At 35.3% G+C, this 15,820-nt stretch overlaps 1 protein-coding gene across 4 annotated transcripts in view; it reads right to left on the bottom strand.

The window, feature by feature from the left end:
• Positions 1-15,820, bottom strand: part of LOC132112450 (neuronal PAS domain-containing protein 3) — a 312,773-nt gene that overhangs the window by 41,001 nt on the left and 255,952 nt on the right. For all 4 annotated transcript variants that reach the window (XM_059519926.1, XM_059519927.1, XM_059519929.1 and 1 more), the window contains one exon: positions 10,071-10,248. In XM_059519926.1, the coding sequence (XP_059375909.1) occupies positions 10,071-10,248 (178 nt within the window). The remainder of the gene's footprint in view (positions 1-10,070; positions 10,249-15,820) is intronic.

The raw sequence follows: 15,820 nt of genomic DNA, 5'->3' as shown, positions 1-15,820 counted from the left end.
AATAAACAATAAATTAATAAAATAATGTAAAAAAACACACACACACCAACAAAATCTTACATTAAATTACATTATTAAACTTTACATAACATTACATTACTTCACGTTACATTATTAAACTTCAATTGTCAGTAGATTGCATAGTGTTATTTTATTATCATTGACATACTGTCATAATTTTTGTATTATAATATTTTAAAATTCTGAATTAGATTTTATTTTTCTATTTTTACTTTAATTGGAAAGTTTTAGCAATTTTGTGCAGTGGGTGATGAATAAAAAAAAATCACATTATATTTGTCTGCACTCCAGACTCATGTGAGCAATATCACTGTGCCACAATTCTGACCGCCTACAAACCAACAGATTTGTTTACAATTACCAAATAATCAATCGTAGATGTCTTCATATTATGTCATTATCTCGACAAGAAATACAAGGCAGTGTGTTTCATACATCAGTGACTCATCCTGTGGGATTCTCATGAGTAATAAAACGGCAACAGTAGCACACATTGGACGAAGCTCAACACACCATCGCCTCCTGCTCAAAAACACTCCTCATCTGCCATCTGTGATTAGAGACCGCCACTGGAAAAATAACGCCACAAATCTCTGAATCTGCGTCCCAGTCATGCCTCGCGTAATAGATGCTACTGGAAAACAAATACACGTTTTACTCACAATAGCCACCTGCACTGCTGCAACTCTCTGCTAGTATTTACATCTGAGACGAGGAGACAACCTGAGCGTCTGATTTGGCCTGATTTGGTATATAAATAAGAAGACAAAACATCACAGCAGAACCGATGTTTGTTTTAATTAAATGCACTCCTTTGCTGACAGAAACGCAGATGGACAAAAGAATCGGATTTGCATTCTTAATCAAAACGAGGCGTGCGGCAGAATAAACAGATCTGATGCTTTGCGGGAAAACAAACTCAAGCTGTGGCCGTGCTTTAATTGTTAGAAAATGCATCTATAGTATAGCTGAACTCCAGAAACTCATCCTTCCTCTCTGGGTTGATAATGTAGCAGGCCAATCTGTGTATCTGCAGACGTCTGGTTCGGAAAGCTGTTCTGTTTGGATGGAGGCCAGACGGGATGTTCTGGCTGGCCAGTATTAAACGTGTCAGCATAGGATCTCAGTGCTCCTGTGGCTCTTAACATTTGTTAGCTCTAGACAGATCAGTCATGAGCAACTTCAGTTAAACCCTAGGAGCTTCACTGCTGTTTACCGTCTACATAGGCAGCATTTACTTGAGGAAATGCAACTGATTTGAAAAGCTATTCATGGGAAGCAACTCAAATCTCCAACAAAGTCTGACAACAGAGCAACATATTTCATGAACTATCAAGAACTAAAAAACAAACAGCATTTATTCGATTTATTTGGTAATATATTAAAAGTCTTTACTGCCAGTTTAGTTAATTTCAATGCATCCTTGCGGAATAAAAGTATTAATTTCTACAAAAAAATTCTACCTCAACCCTTTGAACATTATGGTGTACATCAATTGTTCATGATAAATAATAAATAATGCTATCATACTGAAACCTATTGTAAAGTATTGTAAGTTGGTAATAAAGTATAGTACCAACAATTTATTTTAATTTACATTTAAATTCAATTTAAAACACATACACATGCTTTTATATTGTGATATGAATATAACTTTTTTAATAACATTTGACGATGAATCAAACCAGACCGAAAAATGTATTAAGTATAATTTAAATCCACATGTTTGTCACGTGATTACAAATGATATTAGGCTGTCTGTTCTAGTGTAGCACACACACACACACACACACACACACACACACACACACACACACACACACACACACACACACACACACACACACACACACACAAACACACACACCCCTATTGCCTCTCAGAAGGGTGAAGTATTGGGGCTCAGAAAGTGAGATGAATTGAAGAAATGTCAGATGGGTTCAAACGTGACCCCATTGGCTAGGTCAGCCTGAATAAAATCAATATGTTTGAGCCGCAGACCTCAGGAACTTCAGATTTCAATTAAAACTCCTCCAATAGTTTTGGTCATGTGATCACTGCTGACCCCATTGATATCTAATTTTCCCAGAACCCAGGTGTTTGTGTGACTACGTGGACTACATGTTAACAGGTCTGGCATCATTTGTTTGCAAATGCTACTTGGTTTGATATTGCAATGCAATGACATATTTATATAAACTTATGTTTCCAAATACTTTCTGTAAGAAGAAAAAAAAGTACTAAAGATACTAAAACACACAGAAAATGTAAACAACATGAGTATCTAAAACTGTGTGTGAAACTGATGAAAATCATGGTATCTGACAGGTTTGTTAGGCTAACGTGTGCCGTCCGTGAGCTCTAATCCAATTATTTGTATTCTGAGCCAGCACTAACTGCTTGTGTGACCCAAACTCTTCTCAAGGACACTTCTCTATATGTGCCAAACACCTCCGATGGAGCGGGATTCACCTGGGAGGACCCTGGGTAATGCAGACCACAGAATCCCCTAATGACCCACACAGTGGACAGCAGCCGTTGAGGTCAGCGACCTCGGCTAGATGCCTCTGGTGTCCTTAGAGCTCTGTGGCTGAATGAAACTCAACACAGTGAAAAATAATCATTATACTGACACTAAACTATGGTACTACAAGGCTACAAATATATATTAAAACTACAGGATACTGCAAAAAAAAAAATACAAAAAATATATATATTTATATATACACACACACACACACACACACACACACACACACACACACACACACACACACACACACACACACACGTTATACTTAACTATGGTATTACACATAATGCTAAGGAGAATATAATAATATATGTATCTTAATAAGATACAGCTAAATATGTTTTGACGATAAATACTACTACTACTACTACTAATAATAATGATAAAAAGTGAAAAAATAATCATTGCAGTGAAACAACATATTAAACATGTGGCTTAATAGAACTAGATTTTTTTTTTACATGCAGAATATAAATATATATATATATATATATATATATATATATATATATATATATATATATGTACATATATATACACATATATATATATATATATATACACATATATATATATATGTATATATATACATATATATATATACATATATATACATATATATATATATATACATATATATACATATACATATATATACATATATATACATATACATATATATACATATACATATATATATATATATATATATATATATATATATATATATATATATATATATATATATATAAGCTTTGCATTTTGATGTCATTTTGGAACATGTGCAAAGTGACCATAATGAGCTTTCACATACAATCCATTAACAATGTATTGTAAATGATCACAATTAAGTACAACTGGCAGAAGTGACAAAAAAGTGAAACACATGATCTGACATCTCACTCCAGCCTCTTACAGTTCATTTCAGAACACAAGCCTTATCTGATTGTTTCACTGAGAATCTGTGCATGTGTGTTTGTGTACAGTAGAGTGTGTGTGTGTGCACGTGAATGCATATGTGTGTGTTGTGCTGGAGGTTTTCTTCTGGTCTGACAGAGGTAGAATCAGAAGCCTTGTAGAAAAGAGCTCTATTTGCATTTGAAATGTCACCCGCAGCAGCAGACACCTGTTAAAGGCTAGAGGAGAATCCACACAAATCAAAGGTCTGACCCTGCGGGAGAGTCCGGATCACCCTGCCCATGGGCGACTGCTGCTCTGGACACCCTGAGACGCCCGCTCAGCCCTGCGCTGGGACCGAACGCTCCTCATGCAATGTTCTCAATCCATCATCCTCACATGCAGCTCTGCCAAAGGTTAATTCAGGTGTTTTTTCCCTTTATTTATAGTATCTTGTTCTTTTTATCATTGTTTAATGCCACATCTCTTGTTTCTCAATGCATGTTGGCATACATTAAACTGGACTTCATGTATTCATTATAACTGAGGTGAAACCAACATATTTAAATTAAAACAAATTAAACAATTAAAATTTGGATATACATTTAAAATAATTTCAGATTTAAATTCTGACAAGATGGATTCAAATATGTATTATACATCTATGGCTACGTTCACACTGCAGGCTGAAACGACCCAATTCCGATTTTTTTGCCCCTATGCGACCTGTATCTGATCTTTTCATGACAGTCTGAACGACACAGATCCGAACTTTTCAAATGCGACTCAGGCCACTTGGGTATGTGGTCCTAAATCTGATACGTATCCGATCTTTTGAAATGCGACCTCCGTCTGAATGGCCAAGTCACATGTATCCGACCCGTACGTCATTGATACGCTACAAACGTCATAATTCTGCGTTGAAGTAGGCGGGAATAGGAAGATAAACAACAACCATGGCGGACGATGCAGCTTAAATAACTTTAATATTGCTAAACGAGCTCCGCTGTTGACTACACTCTTGTTGATATCCATGTTTAGCTACTTCCACAAACAACGAGTGATGTCGTTGGCCATTGAGTACTCTTCTGGGCATGCGGATCACTTCTGGGTCATTTCACGTTCACACAGGAGATCACAAAAGGTCGCATTTAATTGGAAATGTGAACAGCCTTGCAAAAAAATAGAATATTTTCAAAAAATCGGAATTGAGCATTAAGCCCTGCAGTGTGAACGTAGCCTAAGACCATATATCAGCTGAGCTGTATACAATTTTCTTTACTATTCTATATTTAATGTACACAGTGCGTATCTTTAGATTCAAATAAATAATATCTGTGAACTATCTTAACAGAGTAGAATCACTGATTCAAATGATAAATAATTCCTAGTGTTTTTTTGTAGCTCTAATCTAAAAAAGTAATATTTATTGCTGTTTAAATTTAATTATTAAGTTCAGGTTTGATTGTGATCATAACTATAGAAATTATATAAAATACCTAAAATTCGTTTTATATAATTTATATAACATAAAACACTACTACTAAAAAATAATTTAAAAACAAATTAAATTAAAATTAAAATACAACAAATGATATAAATGTAAATAAATGTAATATATATACAGTACAGACCAAAAGTTTGGACACACCTTCTCATTCAAAGAGTTTTCTTTATTTTCATGACTATGAAAATTGTAGAGTCACACTGAAGGCATCAAGGGCTATTTGACCAAGAAGGAGAGTGATGCGGTGCTGCACCAGATGACCTGGCCTCCACAGTCACCAGACCTGAACCCAATCGAGATGGTTTAGGGGTGAGCTGGACCGCAGACAGAAGGGCCAACAAGTGCTAAGCATCTCTCGGGGAACTCCTTCAAGAGTTGGAAGACCATTTCAGGTGACTACCTCTTGAAGCTCATCAAGAGAATGCCAAGAGTGTGCAAAGCAGTAATCAAAGCAAAAGGTGGCTACTTTGAAGAACCTACAATATGACATATTTTCAGTTGTTTCACACTTTTTTGTTATGTATATAATTCCAGATATAATTCCACATGTGTTAATTCATAGTTTTGATGCCTTCAGTGTGAATCTACAATTTTCAAAGTCATGAAAATAAAGAAAACTCTTTGAATGAGAAGGTGTGTCCAAACCTTTGGTCTGTACTGTATATATATATATATATATATATATATATATATACTGTATATATATATATACACTATATATATCTATATATATAGATATATATATATATATATGCTTTCCCAACACTACTACTGCAAAAACTAGTAGTAATAATTTTCAAAATAAATAAAACATATTGAACAAAGACTTTCTGAAATGAAGTGAAGAATGCAGGCCTCCAATTTGAAAGATTTCTCCTTTGTTAGCCATTGGATGAACATCTAATGCTGAATGAATCGCTCCTTTAAAAGGAATGAATAGGTTAAAGGAACTGTAACTAAAAGCAGTGCGGCGAGTGATGTGTTCTCTGTGCCAGAGCTGATTGGACAGATGTCACAGGCATCTGTTTCCAAATTCATCTCATTGCAAATGAAGCTTGAATCGTTTTCTTTTATTAATGCACAAACGGGGGGCTGCTTTTCAAGCTCATCAAAAGCCTCTTGTTGACAAACAGCAGAATTATGATCTTCAAGAAAAATACAGCCGACTTTACCGCTTTATTGCTGGTGTGTCATGCCCTTGAGAGAGAGAGAGATGGAGCCAATGATGAGGGGAAAACTCGCTCTCCCCTCTGTACTGCCAGATATTTAAAATAGGCTATTGATAACACAATTTACTCTCCAGGTTGAGCAGATGAAACGAGTGACATCATAGGCAGAAAGAGGAGGAAAAAACAAGTGTAGAGGCAGGACACACATGCGAGGGAGGTGAAACGCTTGACTCCACCTTAAACACTGATCAGCCTGCCGTTCATTCAGACAGAAAGAAAAAAAGAGCACAAGAGAGAGATTTTGTGTCCCAAGGAGGGCTATTATACCTGCAGAAAGATAAATATTATCATTTCCATTCATCTTAATGACAGTAGCGTGGCTGGCACACAGATATGATGCCAGAGACAGCAGACAGGTAAATATAAAAGTCAAGAAGCAGAAAAGGAATATGACTGGCAAAACATTTACAATAATATAATGGAATGTTTGCAACAACAAAAAATGTTAATTAAAAAACATTTTTTGTTTCTAGATGATGTAGTTGCCTTATCTACCAGCAGGGGCGATGTCCTGTGCTGACTAGCTAACCAGCCATTTTCATGCCAAAGAGAATCATCTTCACTAGTAAAATAATACTACACTTATAATATTAGATGGGAGGAAAAAATATATTTCAAATTAAAAATGACTTGCTTCTTGCATCAGATCAAGGCTGCATCCCATTACTAGTTTTACTTGATCTTAGTGCTGCGTTCAACACCATAGATCATAACATACTCATAGATCGATTACAAAACTATACAGGTATTCAAGGGCAGGCTCTAAGATGGTTTAGATCCTTTCTGTCCGATCGCTGCCATTTTGTTTATTTAAATGGGGAGTCATCTCATTTATCACCAGTAAAATATGGAGTGCCACAAGGATCTGTCCTAGTTCCTCTTCTATTTTCAATATACATGTTGCCCCTTGGTAATATTATTGCAAAATAATGCATCTCATAATTTGTGCCTGCGGTTGTATCTGATCAAATGCACATTCTTATTCTAGCTTGGGTTAAACTAATTAATTTTACTTGGTTGGAAAAGCAGCTACGCTAATATTGTCTCTATTTGGTTCTCTGTTTTCTCTGTTTTGTTAGGATTTCCACAAGCTCCAGTCTGGATCCAGAACACCTGAGAAGAGATGATGCTAACCACTCAGAGGACGTCAGACGATGCCAACCCTGAAACAACATACAGAACTAACAAATATTGCTACTTACTATGCAATCATATAATAATTGCTGTTAATAGTGTTCATCGTCTGGTTGACTACGTCTTGTATTAATCTTTCTGAAAATTCCTATCATATGCACATAAACTGACAGTCAGCACTAAGCTACTACTAAATATTGTAGAAACTTAATTTTCTGTAAAGTTGCTTTGCAATGATTTGTGTCGTAAAAAGCGCTATAGAAATAAACTTGAATTGAAATTGAATATTTCAATGCTTTTGTGTCCTTTCACTAAACTACTGCATTACCCCAAAACATTTGCGTTCTCCAGAAAAAACTGTCCTCGCTCACAAAATATTTAAATTCTCTCTCACAAAACACTTGAATTTTCCCAAAAAAGTAATGCATTTCCCCAAGAAACTTTGCGCTCTTTTACAAAACACTTCACAAAAGTATTGCGCTCCCCGAGAAACCTTAGCTTGCTCGCGAAAAATTCCCATTCTCTTGCGAAAGTATTGCATTCCCCCAAGAAACTTAGCATTCTCTTGCAAAATGTGCATTCTCTTTTAAACCATTTGCATTCTCTCACGAAACATTTGCATTCACAAAAGTTTTACATTACCCCCCAAAAAACAATACATTTCAATCCATTCTCTGGTAAAACTATTGCTTTTCCCAAAGCAGCTTCACGTTCACTTGTGAAAGCACTCAAATACAGTTTTTCCGCCCCCCTCATATTACTTCCATCACAAAAACATTGAGAGTGAAATGCAATAGCTTTGCAAGATAACATAAAATGTAGGCATTTAGCAGACGCTTTTATCCAAAGCGACTTACAGTGCATTCAGGCTATCAATTTTAACCTATCATGTGTTCACGGGAAATCGAACCCCCAACCTTGCGCGCGCTTGCTTGCTTGCTAACGCAATGCTCTACCAGTTGAGCTACAGGAACACTAAAGTGTTATGCAAACGCAAAAACATTAAAAAAATCTAAATGTTGCATCTACCGCCATCTACTTGCATCCTTGCATCTACCAGCAAGCCTCTTTAGGGGCTTGACACAATGCAACATTTTTTTAGCAACAAATCTATACCAACAAGTTTACAATGTAGACAACATCATTGATTTGAATCCAATTTTGTCTAGGTATGGCATCATGCTGCCAGCTGGATTTAAACACACACTTTTAATCCCCCACAAACGTCTTATACAGTATCTGTCTCTGGTCCTCATAATTCATAAAAGAACCTCTGGTGTTAGAAGACAGACCGTGGTGCCCTTTGTCTGGTTGTAAAGCACATCTTTAATGATTCTGTGTATACACAAATAAATCTCAGTGTCAGACCAGCCCTCTAACCATTATAGACCCTCTCGCTCACTCTCATCAAGAAATTAACACTCAAACACACACACACACATACACACACACACACACTTTCGAGTCAGTGTGAAATTTCTGCCTGGCTAGGAAAAAAAAAAAAACGCCACGAAAAGGACAAAACCACAAATGTGGAACTTCAATTAATTTAAAGCTCCAATCAGCAAAGAATAAATCCTTGGCAGATCTAATTACTGAAGCTCTCGGAAGACCCAGGCCGACCAGCCAATCTCTCTCATGTTTGAACAGCTTGATGAACTCGGGGACTGATGGATATCAAGTCATTTTGTTTAATTTATAAATGGATTTTCCCCTAATACTTAAATTATCATCAGTACAACACAATGAAAATGGGAACATTTGGAAGGCAAAGTCTATAAGAGCCCTGAAAGGAATTCCAATGAGGAATGTCACCTCTTTTCATCCCTGCTATACAATTCATCTAATTAAATTCGGGAGCAGGGTAAGCCTGTGTTACAGTGCTGCCGCCACACGGGCCGCCCCTCGAGAGTTCGGGGCAGAGCAGAAGACACTCATCAGACATATCATGTCACATGCCATTAACACACAGACACTTTTGGCAACCTAAGGTCCACTCACAGCGTCTGAGCATCATATTGACCGCTTGGTGCAATGTATCTATAACAAAGACCTCAGAAAGACACATGGCTTTGGGTATCAATAAATAAACAGACTAGCAAAGAAATAAATAACTAAGTAAAGAACACACAAATCAAATAATACAGCCCAAATCTGGAGCTTCAAGATCATTAAATGAAAGCGTTACTCAAAGCAACAGTGTAATAGATGATTTTCTTTTTATATGTAACTGAAATTATGCATCTAATGTTTATTTAAAAATCACAGAATCCAGACATTAAAGTAGAAGTCTTGTGGAACAAAAAGGACTAGGTTTTAGGACTAAGGTTGGTATTAATGTTTGGTAATAAACCAATGACAAGAACTAGCAGAAATATTTACCATTGAGTATATCAGAATGAAATATTCCAGAATCAAGTAATAAAAAATACAATAAAAACAAAGAGCTAAATATACAAGGACTTCAACATGAAGTGGAGTTGTTCATCATTGAGTGTGAACTGGAATCAATTATAAAAACAAAAAAAAAAATGTTAAGGAGTCAAAATAAAAATAAAAAGTTAAATAATAAAAGAACCAAATAATATTAAATAAGATTTTTTTTCAATAATAAACAATACTAAACTAGTATAAAATCAAACATCTAAAAGAGTTGCCTGTTGAAGGCACACAGTGAAATCTAAACCCTCGTCTAGACCCATGTGTTCTAATCTGTCCAGCAAGGCTGCTCATAGTCTCATGATCTTACCTGGCTCAGGTGTCTCAGAGTGAGAGGAAGAGGAGGCAGAGCTGCCCCCGTCCTCGGCCCCACCGCCCTGAGACAGCAGCCCTCTGCCCGGCGGAAGCTTCATGCCCAGCTGCTCAGCCATCTCCACATGATCACCCGGGTGAACGTAGTCAAACACACTGCTGCCCGTCAGCTCTACCTGCAGCAGCACACACAACAGCCAGAGACACACATTAGTCCAAAAGAACATGAACGTGTGCTGTTACTCTTAACTAAAACTACTCAATTAAAATACATTTCACTGAAATAGTTCAAATAAAACAAAACATTGTATTGACAAAGTACTAAAATTACTAAAACTCAAATAAAAAACAAACTGTAAAACTAAAAACAAAAGCACATAAATTACTACAACTGAAAACTGATACAAAATATTTATTTAAATGTTTATATATTTTTATCACTTTTATCAAATCTGATCATGCATCCACATCAGTATGTGCGTACCCTGCGAATCAAACCCTTGACTTTAGTGTTGCAAGCGTAATATTCTGCCAAGTGAGCTTCAGCAAATTTCTCATCAGATCATTATTTCATATAAAGTACACTCACGCGGCTAAAAATGTCATGAAATTTTAATTCATATATGATCTGTTTCGCATTATATAAAGTCTTTTAATGATTTATTCATGAAGGTTAGTATGAAGTATAACCCGGCTATCTTTCATAGTGTGAGCTTAATGTGCTTTTCTGTAACTCTAGCTTGTGTTTTTTTTATTTCGACTTCAATCCTCCCTCCAGAGGTTTCCTCTGCCTCTCTCCGTGCAGCTCGAAGAGACACAACTTTCTGCTCTTTAGGGGACAGAGAGCTCGTCCAAATAATCTAATAATTAGCATGTGCTTGTCTAACCTTTAAACACGCCCATTTACTAAGCGGGCGGGAAAAACGGATTTACTGTTGCTAACTGGGGATGACAAGAAAAAAATACAACAACAGGCAGTTAAAGTAGCTGTGGTGCTTTCTTAACATAGTATTGTGTTTTGAGTAACGCTGTTCTGTGATCAGCTCTACGTCTACAGGGACCCGAGGATTACATGAGAATAATCCCTTTAATGTCCTATCCCTCAAAGCAATTTAGTGCTTCACAAATGATTATTCCAAGCAGAAACAATGAATAAAGAGAGATGGGCTTGGGTTATTTCAGAACGATGCTAGAACTGTAAAACAGAACAATGCTGTGTTGTAGATTTAGGATTTACTGTTTATACTATTTACTACTATTTATACAAGAACAGTTTTGAAGGTACATTAAGCAACAGGTAAGGAAATGTACACCAGGAAATGTTTATCACAAATTTAGACTTGAGTTTAATGGAGTGGACAAACAATAAAACGAAATAAAACAAACACGTCTTCTGCAAATTAAACTTACAAGAGTGGTTTTATTTACATGTTAAATGCAAGTAAATGTTTCAATAGCTTTTGTGAAAAAAGTCAAAATATGGATGAAATAATGTTCCATCGTCATGTCATGTACTTATTAAATAAGTGATCATACTAAATGATATTATACTTGAAACTATTAAGGACAAAGGGGTAAAACCTAGTGGTTTGAAGGATAGCGACAAAGACTGGTAAATAATTAAAATTACTATTAATTAGAATTTTGGGGGCTGCACTGTGATCTTTAAATTAATTTAAAGAGTCTTTTAATGTCATCTAATGATTCCTGTTCTAAATATACCTGACAAGATTTTTTTGTTATATGATTGTCAGCTATTGTTACAATGAATGACATTGTAGTGAGTGCCTTCTGTAAATCACTGTAAAAGCGTATGATGAAAAAACTTTACAGAAAGTAATGCATCCTGTTACTTATTCATTACTTACTTATTCATGAGTTATTTTTAACTGTCAGTAAATAAATGTGTAATCCAGTGTATCCAAGTGTCTAATATTCACAAGATTGCTTACTGAAGGAATTGATGTGTACCTCCACAGTTTAAACAGAACATTACACTGGGCTCTTACTGTAAAACAAACAGCAAAAACCACAGAAAATCCATGGAAACATAAACCAAAACAACTGTGCAACAGGACCACCAACTGTCTGTCTGTTTCTCCAGCTCTCTTTGTCTATTTCTTACTGTTTGGCCTCTCACACACTAGAAACCCAACAGCACATCTGATTTTTTTTCTTTTTTTTGTCCCTGGGCATCAAAAGGCTGCAGGCACAATCCAAGCAAGACTTTCTGGATCTTTCTCTGGAAGACTGACATTCCGCCTATATCCAGTAGAGCAAAGAATTGAGGATTCTTTTTGAAGAACTAAAGAGATGGGGTTGAGGTTTTAAACCGGCTTACAGACAACTGGAGTCCAATCCCAACAAGAAGAAGAAACAGTCAGTCACTTAAAAAAAGAAAAGAAAATCACATCTTGTGTTTAACCTTCCAGCAGCACTACAGATAAGCTCATATATTTAATGATGATCAGTACACAAAAACTGCACAATAATTTTCTACTATATATATATATATATATATATATACACAGTGTTCTTTTTATTGAAATAAATATATAAAATATACAGAATATACTGAATTAAATTACAATAAATAAACAAATGTATTTTCCATTATTAAGTCATTAATTTAAAATATTTAATTAAATACACAAAAAGAAAAAAAAACATATTTATTTTCTGCAATAAAAATACATGAAAAAAATATTGGAGGAATTGAATTAAATTATGGTAAAATTTTTGTAAAACACACATTTTAAATAAATAAATAAATAGCTGATGTGTTATCATTTTGTGATAATTGGTACCAGCAGTAGCAGTACATTTCAATTACCATAAAAGTAGGAAAACATCAGTTAATAAATTATTTACAATAGGATTACAAATATATATTAATAAAGTAAATAGTGTCAATTTTGATTTTCAGATTGATTTTAAAGTAAAATAAAATAAAATAAATAAATAGATAACAGCCTCCCAGCAAGTGAACACTACAATAAAGGCTTCAAAAACCTATTTCCATATAAAGATGAAATGTAAAGCGATCTCTCTTTTACACATGAGAGTGGACAAACCTTTTGTGTTCATTATAATTCGTGCACACGGCCCGGCGACTGTTTTAACAGTATTAGAATGAGGCCACTTTTCAGCACAAGTGTCTGCACAAAGCTCTCGTCTTGCCTTAATCTCCATGATGTGAAGATGGGCGAACAAGGCGCCAAGAAAATATATTGCACTGATATTCAGCATGTGGCGGCCGGTGCGGTAAAGTGTTGTCTGTAACAAGAGAGTAGCAGATTATGCTCTGTGATTGCAGAAAGGACACTTGGATTACAGAAGGAGGTTTTGCATTGTAAATGAGGAACGGCTCGCTGGAGTGGGCCATGGACGGAGCCCACCAGCAACATGCTTATTTTGTAGAAGGTCACTCAATAAGAGCCCCACCACCCCTTTCCTCTGGCTTATTAAGACTGACTGGCATGAATTAATGAAATCACCTGATTTAACAAACATGAAGAGAGAGAGGAAATGGAGAAGAAAAACAAAAAAACCCTGACGTTATGCTCGAGTTTAAGAAGGAAGCCCTTAATTAGCAAGGTTTCAGAAATGTCAGCTATCGCCTATTAACTGTTCTGCGCTATCAAAGCTATAATAACCAGCTGTCAAATTTCATCACATGTTGGCCGGTTTCTTTCTGCTTCTTTTGCTAAACTTCCTCTTTCATGTGGGCGGAGCTAGAGGCGGAGCCAAAGGTCCACTGACCCCAGCTCAAGTGTTTTGTTATGTTGTGACTGCTTAGGAAATGGTGTAAAAGCCCGATAAACTGTTCAGTTTTATTTGACACTTTTTATGTTGATAAATAGAGTTTATATGTGACCCTAGACCACAAAACCAAGTGTAATTTTCATCATCCCAAAGCTGAATAAACAATCTTTCCATTGATGTATGGTTTATTAGGATCTGCCAATATTTGGCCGAGATACAACTATCTGAAAATCTGGAATCTGAGGGTACAAAAAAATCTAAATATTGAGAAAATCTCATTTGAAGTCATTCAAATGAAGTTCTTTGCAACGCATATTACAAATCAAAAATTACGTTTTTATTTTTTTATGCTAGTAATATGACAAATCTTCATGGAACATGATCTTTAGTTAATATCCTAATGATTTTTGGCATAAAACAAAATTCTATAATTTTGATCCATACAATGTATTTTTGACTATTGCTACAAATATACCCCAGCGACTTAAGACTGCTTTTGTGTTCCAGGGTCACATATCACTTTTCTAATTGTTTAAAACTTTCCAAATTAAAATAAATAACTATATTTTTATTTTGAGTTAATAATAAATTTTATTTTATAAAACAAATTGCACATACATATAAATAACTACATTTTACTTTATTTTCAATGTAATAAATCTAATATTTTATTTTCACTTTATTTTTAAGTTAAACAATATTTTAAATGTAAATATTTAAAATTCCAAGTATAAAAAACTGTATTTTACTGTACTTATAAATTAATAAATATATATTCTATTTCATACAATAATTTTATTTCAAAATTCTAAATAAATCAACGATATTTTACTTTAGTTATAAGTTAATACACATAACACTTTATTTTATAAAACATCATTGCAAAATTCATATCAAACTAAACAAAACTAAAGTTTGCTATGCTTTCTTAAACTGTTTGAAAAGGAAGTATTAAATATGAGGTCTTAAATTTCAACACAGAGTCATACTGATAAATGAGGTTTATTTGACTCTACTCTGCACATTTTGCCCCTTTAAAAAATACAAAATAATCAGACCTGAGTTTAATGATTGAGTGGCTCTGGAAGCACTGACCCCTCCCCCTTCACCCTGCCCCCTTCTGTCCAAGCCCCGCCCCCTCTCATTCCTGTGTCTCTGCATAAAAGCAAGCATTAGCACCCTGTATTTACTCCAGCGCTCTCTCTTGCTCTTCTCTGTGAAGCTGAAGAGGCATGTCAAGTGTCACTGAACCCCTCCAAATGGCAATAGAAAGCTGCCAGCTCTCGTCTCTCACATTATGACACAATTACTCGCTGGCATCAAACACACGCCGCCACGACTCTCACCTCACGCTCTCTGCCAGTTAACCTGTTTGGAGTCCAGGAACATTTTGGCCCCGTCCATGCATGCAAATCCACAATCATGATTCACTGCTAAGAAGAAACGGCTGTTGCAAGTGCTGATGTGTGATAGCAAAGATCTGATGCCTGAAACGACCCCTAGCTTTTCAGCTTTGGCTCTCGAGTCGCTTGTAAATTGCTTCTGATTTTTGCACACACTGCATACAAGTGAGTTTTTGAAGTTAATTTTTAGTGCAACTTACCAAAAATAATTTGTGTCAAATATAGAGAAGCAATAACTATAAATATAGAATCAATTATTTAAAACATATGAATTATTATAAAAAATATACTGTAAAATAGAATGATCATGAAAAAAAAAAAAAAAAAAAACCTCTTTGCTCGTGTGTATTTATTCCTAATTTTTGTGTCTTCTAAGCAGTGCCACTATTAAAAGCCCAAACTTGGAAAAGACACAAACATTAAAATCCTCAGGGACAGAAAAGCAGATTAAACACATTTGAGGGGAGGGAGAAATTCCTTTCAGTTCCTCAAAATGTCAGTGACTTTAAAAAAAAAGTATTAATCAAATAAACTGATGTTGGCTGGGGGGTTCAGAATTAATTAACGCATTTAACGCAAA

Source organism: Carassius carassius, chromosome 32 (genome assembly GCF_963082965.1).
Source record: "Carassius carassius chromosome 32, fCarCar2.1, whole genome shotgun sequence".
Lineage (NCBI taxonomy): Eukaryota > Metazoa > Chordata > Actinopteri > Cypriniformes > Cyprinidae > Carassius > Carassius carassius.
This window is presented reverse-complemented; position numbering and strand designations above follow the sequence as displayed.